Source organism: Eucalyptus grandis, chromosome 3, assembly GCF_016545825.1.
Source record: "Eucalyptus grandis isolate ANBG69807.140 chromosome 3, ASM1654582v1, whole genome shotgun sequence".
Classification (NCBI taxonomy): domain Eukaryota; kingdom Viridiplantae; phylum Streptophyta; class Magnoliopsida; order Myrtales; family Myrtaceae; genus Eucalyptus; species Eucalyptus grandis.
The window spans coordinates 53131417-53147516 of NC_052614.1; the positions used below are offsets into that span (position 1 = coordinate 53131417).

General features: G+C 39.7%; 1 protein-coding gene across 1 annotated transcript; it reads left to right on the forward strand.

The window, feature by feature from the left end:
* Window positions 1-4700: 4700 nt before the first annotated feature.
* On the forward strand, window positions 4701-15716 carry LOC104437709 (transcriptional corepressor LEUNIG). The gene is made up of 19 exons (XM_010050704.3): window positions 4701-4732; window positions 5175-5272; window positions 5419-5528; window positions 7457-7894; window positions 7977-8065; window positions 8566-8644; window positions 8724-8799; window positions 9004-9053; window positions 9215-9502; window positions 9634-9855; window positions 10401-10646; window positions 10742-10859; window positions 11758-11867; window positions 11956-12105; window positions 13349-13504; window positions 13624-13740; window positions 14492-14698; window positions 15122-15282; window positions 15466-15716. Exons 1-18 carry the CDS (start codon window positions 4701-4703, stop codon window positions 15263-15265), a joined length of 2730 nt encoding a protein of 909 aa, XP_010049006.2. The 3' UTR covers window positions 15266-15282; window positions 15466-15716.
* Window positions 15717-16100: the final 384 nt, after the last annotated feature.

The following is a 16100-nucleotide window of genomic DNA, read 5'->3' on the forward strand; positions in this document are numbered from 1 at the left end:
AATACGGGACACTTGAAACATGCATTGGCATTTGAACATGTACAAAAAAAAAAATTGCCATGTGAATCATCTTTGTTGAGGAGGTATCTCCATCGGTGCATTAAAATTTCAAAATTAGACCTAGTGAAAAGGCAAATGCAACCCTCAACTTCACGTTCCTATATCGCTGTCCCCATCGGCAAACCGATACGCCGACCTAGTCGAAGTATTTGCGTTCGTTATGCTACTAGACTGTGCACGCGCTACAGAAGCGCACTAACTTATCTTGTCATTTTGTTGGACGGATGCGTGCTTGGACCACCGGAATTATAATGACCCAAACCCAAGATTGCGCACGCCGTTCCCATCCCCTGTCCAATTAGAAACTCGTCGGTTAAAAATATCTTTTGTTCCCACGCAATCCCACGATAGAAAATCTATCATGTCAATTTCAAAACCACATGATAAACGACCTAAGGCATAGCACGCTCGACGGGGGAATTGGGGAGAGAATGAGTTGCATGGAGAAATCAACTTCAATTCACATGATAAACGACCTAAGGGTCACATGAAATCAACTTCTTCTTCTCCTCTCTTTATGATCTCTTTTGCGTTGAATGCGGAGCACACCGGCACGGGCTGAGTGTTCACCTTCTACAATCTTCATCTCCTCCTTTTTTTAAAAAAAAAAAAAAAAAAGTTTAGTTTTAAATTTAATTTAATAATATTTATATTAAAATTCAAATCTAAAATAAAAAGACGTTTTTTTTTTCTTTCTATATCAACGTACAAAATGACATCGTTTTACACTTGTCTTACATTTGAAAAAAAATACCACGTCAGTATTTTAATCGAATTTTCTCGTTGTTGGTATTTAACTAATACATTTTGCTCCGATTTTGACACTTGAATGTACATTTCTTAATTTTTGACAAATATCCCTCCCGTCAAATTTGGTACTCCAAAGATTCGAGTGTCAACTAAAAATTGAAAATCCCGATATGTGGAGCACTTCTTTAACCCCTTCTCACTGCTCCTTTGGCGATCCCATGGAATGACTCATCATATCATCTCTAGTCTTGTCATCATTCTCTCATCATTATTTTTTGACCAACGGAATTAAACGGATTATTACAAATAGAACTTAAGTTAAGCTACAAATTTCACATTAAAGCAAGCATAGATTCTAGTATGTATACAAATGATAAAATACGAGTGGTTTTTATGAGAAATTAGGGAATTCGTAGAATGAGCCATATCAAATTACAAAGATAAATTATCTAATATATAAATAGAAAAGATAAATTATCTAATATGTAAATAGAAAAGCAAGACATGATAACAAGACTAAATAAAAGAGAAAAGCTAAATGGAAGAATACACATGTATGGAGTTGGGCTTTGTGATGGTGAACCAGGTTGGGTCAAGAGGCCCATTTACCTATGTGCGTTCTCTTAGCCCACTTTAACTCGATTAATTTATAATTATTTTCTTTCTGACTATGTACACCCAAAAAAAAAAAAAAAAACAATTGCCATTAGATGTTTCAACCAAATCGTTTATTTTCTCGTATTTCCTCCACTTCCAATCCTACGAAAAACAACCTCGAAAACAACCAAAACTTCTTTCAAAATCCAATAATTCAAAAAGCCGTTTTGACTCATTCAACCGATACATCTAATTAAGCCTATCTTTTATGGTCTTGTGATTAGAATAAGGTGGAATAGGCCAATTGACATGTGGCACACAACAATTAGGTAGTAAGAGCTCGACGGACTATTTGAACGAGCCCAAATTGCACGACTCCTAGCAATGAAAAACACATGAGACGTTGAAGGACACCCACATGAGTGTTGTCACAATACTCTCTGTTAAATCACAATGGAATCGAAAAAAAGAAGAAGAAGCTTCCAAGGAAAGACGGATACATCTAATCAAGCCTATCTTTTATGGTCTCGTGATTAGAATAAGGTGGAGTAGGCCAATCAACACGTGGCACGCGACAATGAGTCAGTAAGAGCTTGACCGGCTGTCCGAACGAGCCCGAATTGCACGACTCTTAGCAATGTGTAGCATGCGAGGCGTTGAAGGACAGCCATATGGGCGTGGCCATAGTACTCTTCGTTAAATAATGGTGGAATCGGAAAAAGCGTCCGAGGAAAGATGTTGGCCCCAAATTGACTCGTTCCTCTCGTGCGCGGCCGAAAGAGGACGATAAAAGAGAAACTTCATGGGACCAGACAGACAATAATCTCCCTCCTCTCATTCATGGTCGGATTTTACCTACCAACCTTGTCGAGTACAGAAATCCATGAGGCGTCTGAGTTGACCACCCCTTGGATCAAATCTTCCAGAAGTTCAATCCGGGCGAAACTATAGAATATTTGGTAGAGAAGATTGATTTGTTGAATTGACCGAGGTCAGGATATAAAGCTCTCTCTCCCTATAGAAAAAAAAGCAAGTTCATGACATTTTTCTAGCGAAGTTCACGTGAGTCAACGGTGAGGGACACACCATTTGATAAGCTAGAAAGGCCAACATTACTTGATTTCTTTTTCTTTCTTTTTTTAACCCATGATCTCCCGTAATATCCAAAATTAAATTAATTGTTTCCTCATGACTGATGGATTGCCATGTAGAGACGAATCTGTTACTTTCATGAGGTGGCGCTTATGTTTTGAGTTTTTTTTTTTATCGGGTTATATTTGAGTTAAGCTCTCCCAAATTCTATTAAATGCGATGTTTGCGTAGTCATTTGCACTACGCTACCTGGTTTTTTTTTAAGAAATCATTATTTATTTATTTTTAAGAATCGGAGATTTAGGACACTCGAATTTGGTTGCCTCAGATAAATTAGCTATTGCCCCAAATTGATCTCTTTTACGGTGTGAAAGCCGATAATTTAGTACTCAATTCCAATGTGAATAAGGTAGGAACGAAGGGACATATCATGCCACGTTGCCAAATGATTAAAATAGCGAACGAGATAAGATTAAGATTCGTTCGAATTTCCCACGGGAAAATGCAAATGATTAAAAAGGCCTTTTTTGGCTTCAAACGCAAGCGAAAAAAAAAAATTAGTGGGAAAAAAGCCACCAGGGAATTGAAAAAAAAACCACCTTCTGGAACGACCTTTGCACTTCCTAATTAACAAAAATAGTAACACGTGGCAAACGTCCATCAAGATGTCCGAATCGATCGGAAAGTACGTATTTAGCCCGGGCTAATCAAACGCGCGAGCGCAGGGTGCAAACCGCCATTAGAGCGCCGATGGATGCGGAATTACCTATTTATCCCGGACTGCCCCTCAAAATTACACGTGATTTACTACTGAATCGGTGGCGAATTCGCTTACGTGTTGAGGGCACTCGTGTCATTTCGATGCCAGAGGGTAGGCCCGGAAAGGGACTGATGGGCACTGTGGTCTTTTCGTCGGTCGCCGCATTTATCAGCGAAGCGGCTATTTCTTTGATTATTTATTTTTAATTTATTTCGTTCATAAAATCAAATCAGCAATATTCTTAAATGCAAAGTCCCGAGCGAAATTTTCCAGAAAAGTGAGAAAATAAATTGAAAAAAGAAAAGAAAAACACGCTTTGACTTTGGATAGGATGGTGGACTAATTATCAAATAAAATATGACATCATGTGAAAATCATGTGAATTAAATAATAAGGCTGGCTTGAATTAGCTTTATGGTACTTTATTGAGTCGACTAGAGCTAAGTTTGGCAATATTTCTTCCCTTTAAATTTCTATTTTTGGCACTAATTATCAAGTACCACCTAAGTCATTCAATTTTTCATGCGCGAGGGGTTGTATCTGCCCTCTCTAGGTTGATGTTTGACCCTAAACTTTTCCCAAAAAAATTTCATGAATAACCGTCCCTATCAATCAATTATTACGTGAGAATTAAAAAAAACATGGAAAGTGCTTGACATTTAGCTTTTCGTACATTCTATATTTAGATCAAACTCTTTTTTTTATTTATCTCGCTATTATTGATTCATATTTCAAATCTGATTAAATTTTCGAGCAATACGTCTTTTTACAGCTACTTCACTTTTTTTGTACTTGCATATTCTCTTCGTGCGCGACTCTCGTGCTGATTCGACCGGTTTTATCCTCTTAATTACTATACCTATTAAACCTCGACGCGAAATGGGAAAATTCCACGAACGGGCTCGTATTTCCATGAGCGAGACCCTTTTTTCCAAGTAGGAAAAAACCTAAATTTTCTTCCTAGGCTCCTAGGATTTATGTCCTAATTAGAATCAGCATCATCCCCCAAGTGTCCTAAAGTCTCCTTATAAAATGCCCCCCTCCTCCCTCTCTCTTGGTCTTCACTTTCACCTTGTCCCCCTTTTTCTTGATTTGATCTTTTTTTCTCCTCCAATTTTTATTGCGTTGGCCTAAATTTGAGGTTCTGCTTCTATTCTCTCAAAAGGAAGAAGAAATTCCTCCTCTCTCTTCTCCTCCTTCCCTCTCTCTCTCTCTCTCTCTCTGTATTCTTCTCTGCTTCTGCTGTCTCTCTTACAAGACCTACTCTCTCTCTCTCTCTCTCTCTATCTCTGTCTCTCGTTCATGGCATAGATTCGCAGCGCCGCCGGCAGAGGAGGAGGAGGAGGAGCTGGGCCCCTTGGCGTTCCGGATTGGGAGCTGAAGGTTCTTGCTTTGCGGCCGCTCGGGTTCTCGCGGGAGTCCCCCGAGGAATCGCTCAGCCATGTCCCAGACCAACTGGGAAGCCGATAAAATGTGAGTCCTTTCGGTGCTCCGACGCCGCCCCGGTCGTTTTCGTGGAGATGGGTCTCGCCATTTCGGTCGATTTCGCGAGGCCGTCGAGTGCTCTTGCTCGTCCTTGCTGGGGTTGCCTCCGTTGCGCCGCTCAAGATTTGTGCTTTTTCAGTTTACTCGCCGTTTGCCGCGATTTCCTAGCGTGTTTGCATTATCTGGGGGCGATTTCCGGGGGTTGTGTATGGTCAAGCAATCTTTTCGTTTTTTTTTTTTGGGGGGGGGGGGGTTTGTGTTTGCTAATTAGTCTCCCATTTGGGTCGATTCAATCTGGTGTACTGTTGTTCTTCTAATTTTTGTTTTTTTCCTTCTGTTTCCTAGATGATTGTTGTGATATGCTCGTGGCGTGAGTTTTCTTTAGGTTTGTAGTTTTAACATGCCGAAAAAACTATGCCTTTGATTACAGGTTGGATGTTTACATCCATGATTATTTAGTGAAGAGAGACTTGAAAGCCACTGCTCAGGCTTTTCTAGCTGAAGGGAAAGTGTCCTCTGATCCTGTTGGTGAGAATCTTCTTTGGCTGAAAAAGAACTGTGGATTATCTTTCTTTTAAGCTTTGGATTCATTTTAAAGTACTGTAAATTTCCAAAGTTTCTTTTTTTATTCAGTCTATTTTTCACCCTGTACTTAATTTTGCGCATGTATGCAGCAATTGATGCCCCCGGAGGTTTTCTTTTTGAGTGGTGGTCGGTTTTCTGGGATATTTTCATAGCTCGGACCAATGAAAAGCACTCGGAGGTTGCAGCATCTTATATCGAGGTTGGTTTTAGATGAATTTTTGGTACTTATGCTTGAATGGAGGATCTTCCATAGGGCCCTAGGTGGTGAAAGTGAAAAGGAAATAACTGGGTGAACGTTTACTGAAGTTTTCTGATTCATGGCTATCCTAATGAGAGTTACAGTTTTGAACATTGATAGCATCTTTTCTAAGGTTCTTCTTGAGTATGTCCTGGTTCTTCTTGAGTATGTCCTGGTGCTCCTTGCAGTCAATATGCTTCTGTAGGTTTGGTGTAGTGGAGCTATTTTACTTGAGACCCAACCTCAGGCGTCAATTCTACCGTCAGCCTTTTGTTTCCTTTTACCCATTTCACTCCCGTTTTGGAAGAACAGATTGAATAAAGGCAGTTGCATTACAAATTTTACCTTGTGGCCATAATTTCGTGTTCCAAAGGTACAGCGTTACGACAGTTTAGATTGCTAGTCTGAGAGAGATCTCATGCCCTAATCCAATTTTGTAAGGGTCGTCCTCTTTTCCTGAAGGAAATAAGTACAATATACTTGAAGTCGAGTTATCATTCCCACTCCCCAGTTTTTCATTTAAACATCTATCCTGTTTTGGCAGAAGATTTTTATTGCACATGAGTCTGCCACAATATTACTGCATAGATGCTCTCTTGTGCTTGATCCAATTGCCCCGTTAAAAAGCTTCGTCATGCTAGAGTTATGAAGAGGGCCTTGTTTGTTTAGGGCGAAACTGATGTTTAGTGTTTGTCTGGATGAGATGAATATTCTCCTTAGTGGGATACTTGACTTAGGTTATGTTTGATAAGCTTGCCAAGTGCTGAAAATTGTGATATTCAGCATTTTATAGTATTCCACGGGTTCGATGATGTCCGAACAACCGGCACTTAATATAAAAAGTCCAGTTAACATAAAAATAACTTAACCATTCAAGTACAGGGATACCTTTCGATGCCAAAAGAAAAGGAAAAAAAAAAGTACAGGAATACCTACTTAATTTTTGTATTGAACATTGAACTGAGTGGGTGCTTAGTGTATGCATATATACACTTCATCCTTTGCATCGGCATTGAAAGAAGTATTAAGAATGATATCATTACCTCAAACCTGTTATGATATCAATACCTCAAACCCATTAATATAGCAGATAATAAGATGTATTAGAATAATAAGAGCTAGAGAATTAACATGTATTAGAATAATAAGAGCTAGAGAGAGAGAGAGAGAGAGAGAGAGAGAGATGTTTTTCCGTCGCCCTTTGGAGTGTCAATATCTCATGGATGGTACACAACAGAGTGAACATTTTTCCTTATAGGAATTAGAGTGAGACCTTTTTTTTAGTTAACTCAAATCTTTGTAAACATCTGAAAAATGTTACTGGTCTTTGTTTCATGCAGTGTTTTATAGCATAACAGAAATTCTGAGGTGTTGAGGTTCCAAAGCAATGTTACTCGTGACATTTAAATTGACAGTAAGGGTAGAATGGTAAAAGTCATAAAAAAATTGCAAATTTTTCATCATTTGATTGGGAACGATATGAGTGGATTCTTTACTTGAACTTTACATGTTTTCATATAGATTTTGCCTTTTTCAACACTTTAAACTTAAAAGTCAGTCTATGGCTTTGCAGTTGTATCAAACACCAACTAAGATTTTTAGGATCTCTTTGGTCTTTTCTAACTCAAAGTGCGAAACTGCATATTCTGGTGTCTGAATGGAACTTGGTGATGTTATCAGGGGTTAGCCTGCTTACCGAAGGAATTTTTGATCTGATTTGATCCAAGACTATCTCTTATTTAACTAACTTGAAACATCTCCTGTGATTGTAAGTGCATTGAAAATATGCATGCGTATTTACATACCATTCTGATTGATCCATTCTTTGCCCCTGTCTAGCTTATAGAATAAAGGTTAGTGTAATCAAGCTAGCATATTTTGATATGCAGACGCAGTTGATGAAAGCGAGGGAGCAGCAGCAGCAGCAGCAGCAGCAGCAGCAACAACAACAACAACAGCCATCCCAACAACCACAGCATCCACAACAGCAGCATCTACAAATGCAGCAACTCTTGTTGCAGAGACATGCACAGCAGCAGCAGCAGCAGCAGCAGCAGCAGCAGCAGCAGCATCAGCATCAGCAGCAGCAGCAGCAGCAGCAGCAGCAGCAGCAGCAGCAGCAACAGCAGCAGCAGCAGCAGCAGCAACAGCAACAGCAGCAGCGAAGAGATGGAGCACATCTTCTAAATGGAAATGCCAATGGGCTTGCAGGAAATGATCCCCTAATGCGACAGAGTCCTGGGGCTAATGCCCTGGCCACAAAAATGTATGAGGAAAGATTAAAGTTGCCCCATCAGAGGGAAGGCTTGGATGAAACAGCTATTAAGGTTGGACCCTTTCTGAGTTGGTTTGGGAAAGCTTGGTAGTCTTGTTAGATTGAATGAGTCAGTTATGTTTTCTGTTTTGCAGCAACGTTTCGGTGAGAATGTGGGCCAGCTTTTGGATCCCAATCATGCATCAATTCTGAAATCAGCTGCCGCCACTGGCCAGCCTTCGGGGTGATTCTCTTGAATACCTAGGCTTTGTCATCATTATCCATCCTCTCAGTTTTTTCCCTTTGAGAACATGAGATTAAGTGAAAATTTTTCCACTCACACTTTCCATGAGTTTCTACTTAGTGCCGAGGGGAAAGGTTCTTCACACTACCAGTAGTCTTTTGGCTCAAAGAACTGATTACTAGTTAATTTGGTGCAATGAGGGAAACATATGCATGATATACTCTTTATCAACCATGCTACAATGATGTCAACAATGTGCAGTGTAAGACTTGATGTAATGATGTTTATTGCTAAACTCTAATGGAGCCTGTTTGATACAATTTTTTCGTGTTTTTCGGATTGATAATCTTGACTAGATGTACATGGCTTGCACTCACTTTTGTTTATCTCACTTATTGATGGGAAGAAATGTCAAATTGTTGCTGGAAGAATCATTCTTTTTTTTTTTGGTCTCTGATGTTGGCATTTTTGGTAATTGCAAAATGCACTAATGATCTTAGGCAAGTATTGCATGGTACTGCTGGTGGGATGTCTCCACAAGTTCAAGCTCGTAACCAACAGCTGCCTGGATCCACACCGGTATGTGAAATTTCTTGATAGATGTTGTTGGACATTTCTATGCATTATCTGCAATGTTCTTATCAATGACTGGGATCAGGACATAAAAAGCGAGATCAATACTGTGTTGAACCCCAGAGGCCCCGGTCCAGAAGGATCTTTGATAGGGATTCCTGGTACGTTGTTAGTGTTTATTAAAATGAAAGTGACGATTATTGCTTAGAATTATGTGCTTATTTGCTGTTTGAATTTGTTGTTTACTTTTCTGAAGGGTGCATGATGTTGAATCAGAAAACTAAAAGCAATCAAGATAAGCTGAATCATAAAATTTACTGCTAACCACTGCTGATTATTCTTTTTTGGTGCTCATGATGTATCAGGGTCAAATCAAGGTAGCAATAATTTGACTTTGAAAGGCTGGCCACTTACTGTAATTCTCTCCCCTCCCCACCCCCACCCCCCACCTTGCTTTTCTCCCCCTCTCCCCTTTTGTTGGTTTGAACAAATAACATTAGTATTTTTGGCTATACTTATGAAATAAGTAGGCGCACATTCTAAAAGTCCTGTTCTTTGACATTTTTGTTCCTTTAGGGACTAGAGCAGCTTCGTTCACTTCACCCGCAAAAGTCCTTTATGCCAACCCCTCAGCCGTTTCATCAGCTACAGATGCTACCACAACACCAGCAGCAGCTTATGCTTGCTCAGGCAAATTTGACCTCACCATCTGCCAGTGATGAGAAAATGAAACTCCGGATGATGTTGAACAATCGGAATATAATGGGCAAGGATGGACTTCAAAATTCCATTGGAGATGTCCCGAACGTTGCATCACCTTTGCAAGCTGGTGGATCTCGAGGGGAGACAGATATGCTGATCAAGGTGCTTCTTGCGCCCATTGTCTTTTTCCCCTGAATCTGTATTGCTGCAGTAGTCCTTTGAGAGTTTTCTCAATGTCCTTTTGAGGGAAGTTTGATAGTCATTTTGACTGTTAAATGTTACAATGGCTGTAGTTAAGGTTGGCTCAGCAATTTCAACACCAGCAGCAGCTCCAACAGAACAGTAATCCTCAGCTGCAGCAGCAGCAGCAGCAGCAGCAGCAGCAGCAGCACACACTTGCGAATCAGCAATCTCAGAGTTCAAACCACAATCTTCATCAACAAGAGAAAATGGGTGGTGCTGGCAGTGCTAACATTGATGGTAGCATGTCGAATTCCTTCCGAGGAAATGATCAGGTCTGTCCAAATGGCAATTACCTTTGTTAATACTTGAATATTTACTCCCCTTAATTAGTATGCCCTTTGGCTGTGATTGTTCTTCTGCTTGAATGTGTGCAATTCTGTCTGGCCCTGCACGATTCTTTGATCTCAACTCTCAGTTAGTGCCAGAAGAAGGATGTTGCTATTCTCCTCACTGGTGTTCAGTGTTCACTTGAGAACTGTTTAGTTGCCAACTTCGCATGTGCCTTTCCTATGATCCTTTTCCCTGATATGTAAGATATTGTTGCAAGTTCTAGAGCTTTCTCAGTAAATTTCAGAGGCGGAAGATATTTGCAATGGGAGTTGGAGGTTATGGCCATCTTTAAATTTCATGTTATCTTTTCCGGGGGGGAGTTGGAAGCTTTTCCTATGGGCATCCAATAATTTCATTGACCTCGTTCTAAAAGTCTTAAGGAGAAGGCTCTTCTTAGCAGAATCACCTGATGATTGCTGGATTTGCTTACTTTGTACTTCTACAATATTCTAGCTGGGTTCCTAACATCTTCCTTGATGCATTTAAGGTTTCAAAAAACCAATCTGCAAGGAAACGAAAGCAGCCAGTGTCATCTTCAGGTCCTGCCAATAGCTCCGGAACTGCAAATACTGCAGGTCCCTCCCCTAGCTCTGCGCCTTCCACACCATCAACTCACACTCCTGGTGATGTGATGTCTGTGCCTCCATTGCCACATAGTGGTAGTTCGTCCAAGCCGTTAATGATGTTTGGGGCTGATGGCACTGGAAGTCTTCCATCGCCTTCAAATCAATTGGTCAGTCAGATTTAGACTTTGTTTTTGGCTGGTGAAAATCTTTGAGCATGAAATCAGTTATAATGTTCTGTATTGATCTGGATCTTCAATTACAGGCAGATATGGATCGATTTGTAGAGGACGGATCTCTTGATGATAATGTTGAGTCTTTTTTATCTCATGATGAGACAGATCCTCGAGATACTGTTGGTCGCTGCATGGATGTCAGCAAAGGTGCCTGAGAACTCTCCATTAATGAGGAATTTTGGTGACATGCCCATCTTTAGTTGTAGTTTTTGAACTAGAATTATTTGGGATGTTCTATTCTATAAGCTATAGATTCTCTAGGGAAACATTGTCATCAAAATTGCAATATTTGTTCATATTGTGGTTTTCTGCTCCAATTTAGATCTATTGTGTGTAGCAGTGAAAGAAATCTGTTAAACTCATATTTCTTGTAGACTTCAATGATCTATTGATTCCTATAGATATTATTGGGATTTTATTTTGTCCTTCAGTCTGAACCACTATTGCCAATTCATGCACTCTAGTGCGTCCTGAGTCTTTTTTCCTGTTTGAGAATATTGAGTTTTCGTCCACCATGAGCTCAAGAGTTTTATTTGGTAGAAGCAGAAGAGAACCATACAGAAAAACTACTTAGAGTTTCAGAAGGACTTACCTTTGACCGACAAACAGAGAAAAGTAAGTAGTATAAGCAGAAAAAGGACCAAAACCTCAGTAAACTAATTTACAGTGAAGGATAAGACTTTCACAACAAGCCTTTGACTAATGAACAGACAAGATTATTTGTAATTTCTCTCTTATCACTTCTATTTATTAAGAAGGAAATGAAGCCAATGTCACCAGTTATCACATGATGATAACTAGCTTGCCTTTGAAATCTGGTATAACTTTCCTCGAGGTAAATTTTATTAGCCATAAAATCCTGATGAATATTTTTAGTTAATTAATGGAAGTACTTTGCCTTTAGATGTTCTTCTTCGTTATTAATTTAGACTACTATTCTCAGGTCCTTCTAATTGAGGTTTGATTCAGAATCATTTCCCTAGTAGGCTGAATGATGAAGTGTCTTTCACAGTTTCACTCATAGTGTTCAAATTGGGTGCTACAGAATTCTCATTTACTGAAGTGAATACTATTCGAGCAAGCACCAGCAAGGTTACCTGTTGCCACTTCTCATCAGATGGGAAAGTACTTGCTACTGGTGGACATGATAAGAAAGTAAGTACAGGCAGTTATGTGGACATGATAATATGTTGTCTTATGCCATAGTCTGATAATGGGATGGTTAAATTTCTGGATTATGCAGGCTGTACTGTGGTATGCAGATACTTTAAAGCCGAAAACAACTCTGGAGGAACATTCTTTAATGATCACGGATGTTCGATTTAGTCCAACCATGTCTCGCCTGGCAACATCTTCTTTCGACAAAACTGTCAGAGTCTGGGAGGCTGACAATGTTGGTGAACATAATATCTCATTGACACTCATGTTTTTTAGATTTTTGAATTCTTTTTGTATTCAAAGCTTCTTGCAACAGCCTTCTGATATACTGAACTACAGGAGGTGCCAGCCTGACTTTAAGTACTGATGAAATTTCAAAACTTTTTTCCACAATGATACAAGTGCTTATGATGCAAGTGTGTTTTTCCGGGAGAGAACAATCTAATGGAAGTTGTTGTTTTACATACCCTGGAAAGTTACGTAGAACATGACCTACACTTGTAGCTCCAAGCAAGCAGATGTACGGGCATGAGTTAATTGACAGGACGCTGAATTTGTAGTTAAGTGCATGATGGTGAAGGGTGAAGAAGTAGGTAATCTGTCCCTTAGAGCTGACCACAGAAGATTTTGTTCTTTTAGAGGAATGGAGCAGGACTTTCAAGTAAAGCTGGTTACCTGTTATTACTCAGATACTTAGATATTCCTGTCTTTGGCTTGTTGCCACTTGCAACATCAATAAAAAATGGCTTTGTGGTCGATTTTAGCTTCGTACCCCTAATAGGAGTTGCCATTGTTTTAAAATCTGAACATTGAAAATTTGGGAACATATACTATTTTGAGTTGATATTATGAATTTATTGCCTAACTGTCCATGTGAATGGTTTTGCAATCTGACTCTTGTTCAAAACCTAGAGAGTTGCTTCAGTATGTAAGTTCTCTGAATTTCCACACTTGCTTACATGAGATGATCGTCTCCTCTTATTACCCTTGAAGCCGGAATTCTAGAGGCTGCTGATATTGATAAATTCTGCCATGGGTACTCTCCCGTGATAATAATCAAGTGAAGATTTGGCTACTTCCTTCATAGATCATTTTGAAAGCATTCTCTTCGGAGCTCAATGAATTGCTGTTTTTGGACTGCAGACTTCTGCGGCATTTGTTGTGTGGCTTTTTTATGAAATGGTGTCTGTGACTATGAGGATTGTATTTATCCTTCTTGGCTCTTATGCATTATTTTGGCAGCTCAATGTCGAGGTTCCTTCATTTTACCCTGATAATGATCATGTTTCAAGAGTTTCCTGTTTCGGTAGTTGTTGGTCAATGTGGAGGGCAAATTCGCATGTGACCTTGCTAAGATTTATTTGACCGTCTCTGTTTTGTTCGCTCGTGATAGTACGCATTTAGCTTCATTTTTGTTGGCTTTATGTCTAATGTCCATGTGCATATGGTATCATCAATGGATTATTTGTTCATTTCAGGCTGGTTATTCTCTTCGGACTTTTATGGGGCATTCTTCTACTGTTGCGTCTCTGGACTTCCACCCAAATAAAGATGATCTTATCTGCTCTTGCGATGGGGATGGTGAGATAAGATACTGGAGCATTAATAACGGCAGCTGTTCGAGGGTATTCAGGGTACAAATTAATATGAATTGTCATGCTAATCTTGTTGCTCCTTGTGGTTTTAATGAGATGGTGCATCAAGTGCATCTCGATTCTCTAAAAATGTATAACTTATGTTGCTCGTGAATCAGGGTGGCACAGCCCAGTTGAGATTCCAGCCACGTCTTGGAAGGTATCTTGCTGCTGCGGCAGATAATGTCTTATCTATATTGGATGTAGAGACACAAGCGTGCAGGCAAACTTTGCAGGTTGAATTTTTAGTAACTTCCTCCTTTTTATTCGGTCTAGTTAAGTGGGGATTGTTAAAAGGGGATATTGTTGCTGAGTGAATGATTGTCTTACCTCTAGTAGGTATGATTGAATGATGTTGTCTGCAACTACCTTTCCAGATTCTATGCCATTGAATTGTATGCTTGCTACTGATGGCTTTAGTTCATGCTCTGTTATCGTGTTGTTATTTTGAAATGACAATATGTTTTATTTCTCTGGTTATTAGAACAAAAGCTATTATTTCATCTCTCTGCCAAAATCTTACTGTGGTGATGGGAGTTGTTTTGTTTTTTATGCTAGGGTGTATTGGTGAACCTATTGGCTTGCTGGATATACCTTAGTCACCTTGCCTAAATAAAGTAGCATTTTCCCAGGTCTAGGTTTAAGGTTCAATCTAGTTGACAGATAACAGTAGGAAAAAAGTTTGTCATCTAAGCTTGTCATCTTTTTATCTGCTGTATCTAAGCATATGATGTTCATGTATGTGTCACCATTTACAGATGCTATTTTAATGACACAATTAGTTTCAAGGTGTATCTCATCTTTCAGAGCATTTTATGGTTTGCATCTATCTTATTGAAATTGTTACTCATTCAATTGCACGGCCTTTTAGTTCAAGTTGGCCTTTCTTTTCTTTGAGATTGTCACAATTAGTATCTTTATTCTCTTTGTTTCCTGCTTCTAGTAACATGTTGATCGTTCCCACATGAATCTGAATTTTGATAACAGGGGCATACTAAGGCAATCGATTCTGTGTGTTGGGATTCTACTGGCGATTTAGTTGCGTCTGTCAGTGAGGACTCTGTTAGAGTTTGGGCAGTTGGGTCTGGTAGTGAATGGGACTGTGTACATGAATTGAGCTGCAATGGAAACAAGGCCCACTCCTGCGTGTTCCACCCAACTTATCCTTCACTTTTGGTGATTGGCTGCTACCAGGTAAGGCGCACGTTTGAATTATTTATTTTAGCATTTCATGTGAATTCTAGCTCTGTACATAGGAGAAGTGAGATATAAGTCCATGTTTAGATGTTCCCAAATTTTGTTAATTTTTAGGATTACATAAGAAATTTTGAGCGAGCTTCTTGGGGATGCTAATCAGGCTCATGAGTTTCTAAAATATTAAGTATTGCCTAGTATAAATCAGGCGACTTTCTCACTATCCTCTGAAGTAGTGAAGGTCGGGTAATTGGCAACTTCGGAATCATAACTTCTGAAGCAGGCTGTATAAGAGCCATGGAACAGCAAAAGCTATGTGCCTTAAAGTACGAGTCATGTTAATAGGCTCTTTGGACTTCTATTGCCCCATAAGATCTTGGTTTAATTGTGCTTTGGTCTAAGCTAATCGAAAATTCTCTGCAGACCCTGGAGCTCTGGAATATGGCCGAGAACAAGACAATGGCTTTGCCAGCTCATGATGGACTAATTTCAGCATTGGCAGTATCAAATGTGACGGGCCTGGTTGCTTCAGCTAGTCACGACAAGACAGTGAAGCTGTGGAAGTGATACTTTGGCATCTCCAGGTATTTTTCCTAAGCACTCAGATTGGAAGACTGAAATCGCTGTTCCCATCAAAGTGCATGTATCTTGTCCTTGTATCAGTTGCCTCAGTACGCCCAGGTGGTGTCGTCTCACTGATACTAATTTAGAGCTTATGATGAGCGATGGGATTTAACTTTGTGACATTTGTTGCTGTTGTACATCAGGTGATGACTTCTTTTGTCAAGTTGAAGCTTTCTGCGAATGCTTCAGTGACATGTAATGTTTGGCCTTTCCTTAGAGAAGGAAATGTTCTCAGATAGGACTCTACATCGATAATTGCCGTCTTCTCTCGTTTGGTACTTATGCCATGTCTCTTGAACTTCGATGTCATTTAGTTTTCTGGTCGGATTGAAATTCTAATTGTCGGTTTCATTCTCATCAACTTAAAGGGCGAAAAGAAACAGATTTCGAGGAACCCCCCCACTTTTTAGCTGTTAAGAGCTTGAGATGGAATGAAATATGTTCTGGTTAGATCCCTAGGAAACAAGTGGATCCATCAACTCTAAGAATGGCTGAAGGTAAAGGAAAAAGGCTGCGAGGACTGCTAAAAAAGTATCCCCCTGCTGTAGCCTTTACTTGGGTATTATTTACCTTTTTTGTATGGATTAATGCCAGCACACGGATGATACGGAATCTGAGCCTAAGATATAGTACCTCCCTTGGTGATTCCATCCACTGGGTGATTATTAAATGGAGGCTTTCATACTAGAGTTATTGCCTTGGAAGTAAAGCAAGATTTACCGTGCGAAAAATATAGTGGACATGTGGAGTGGCAAAATCTCTTTTCTCGTAATAACTG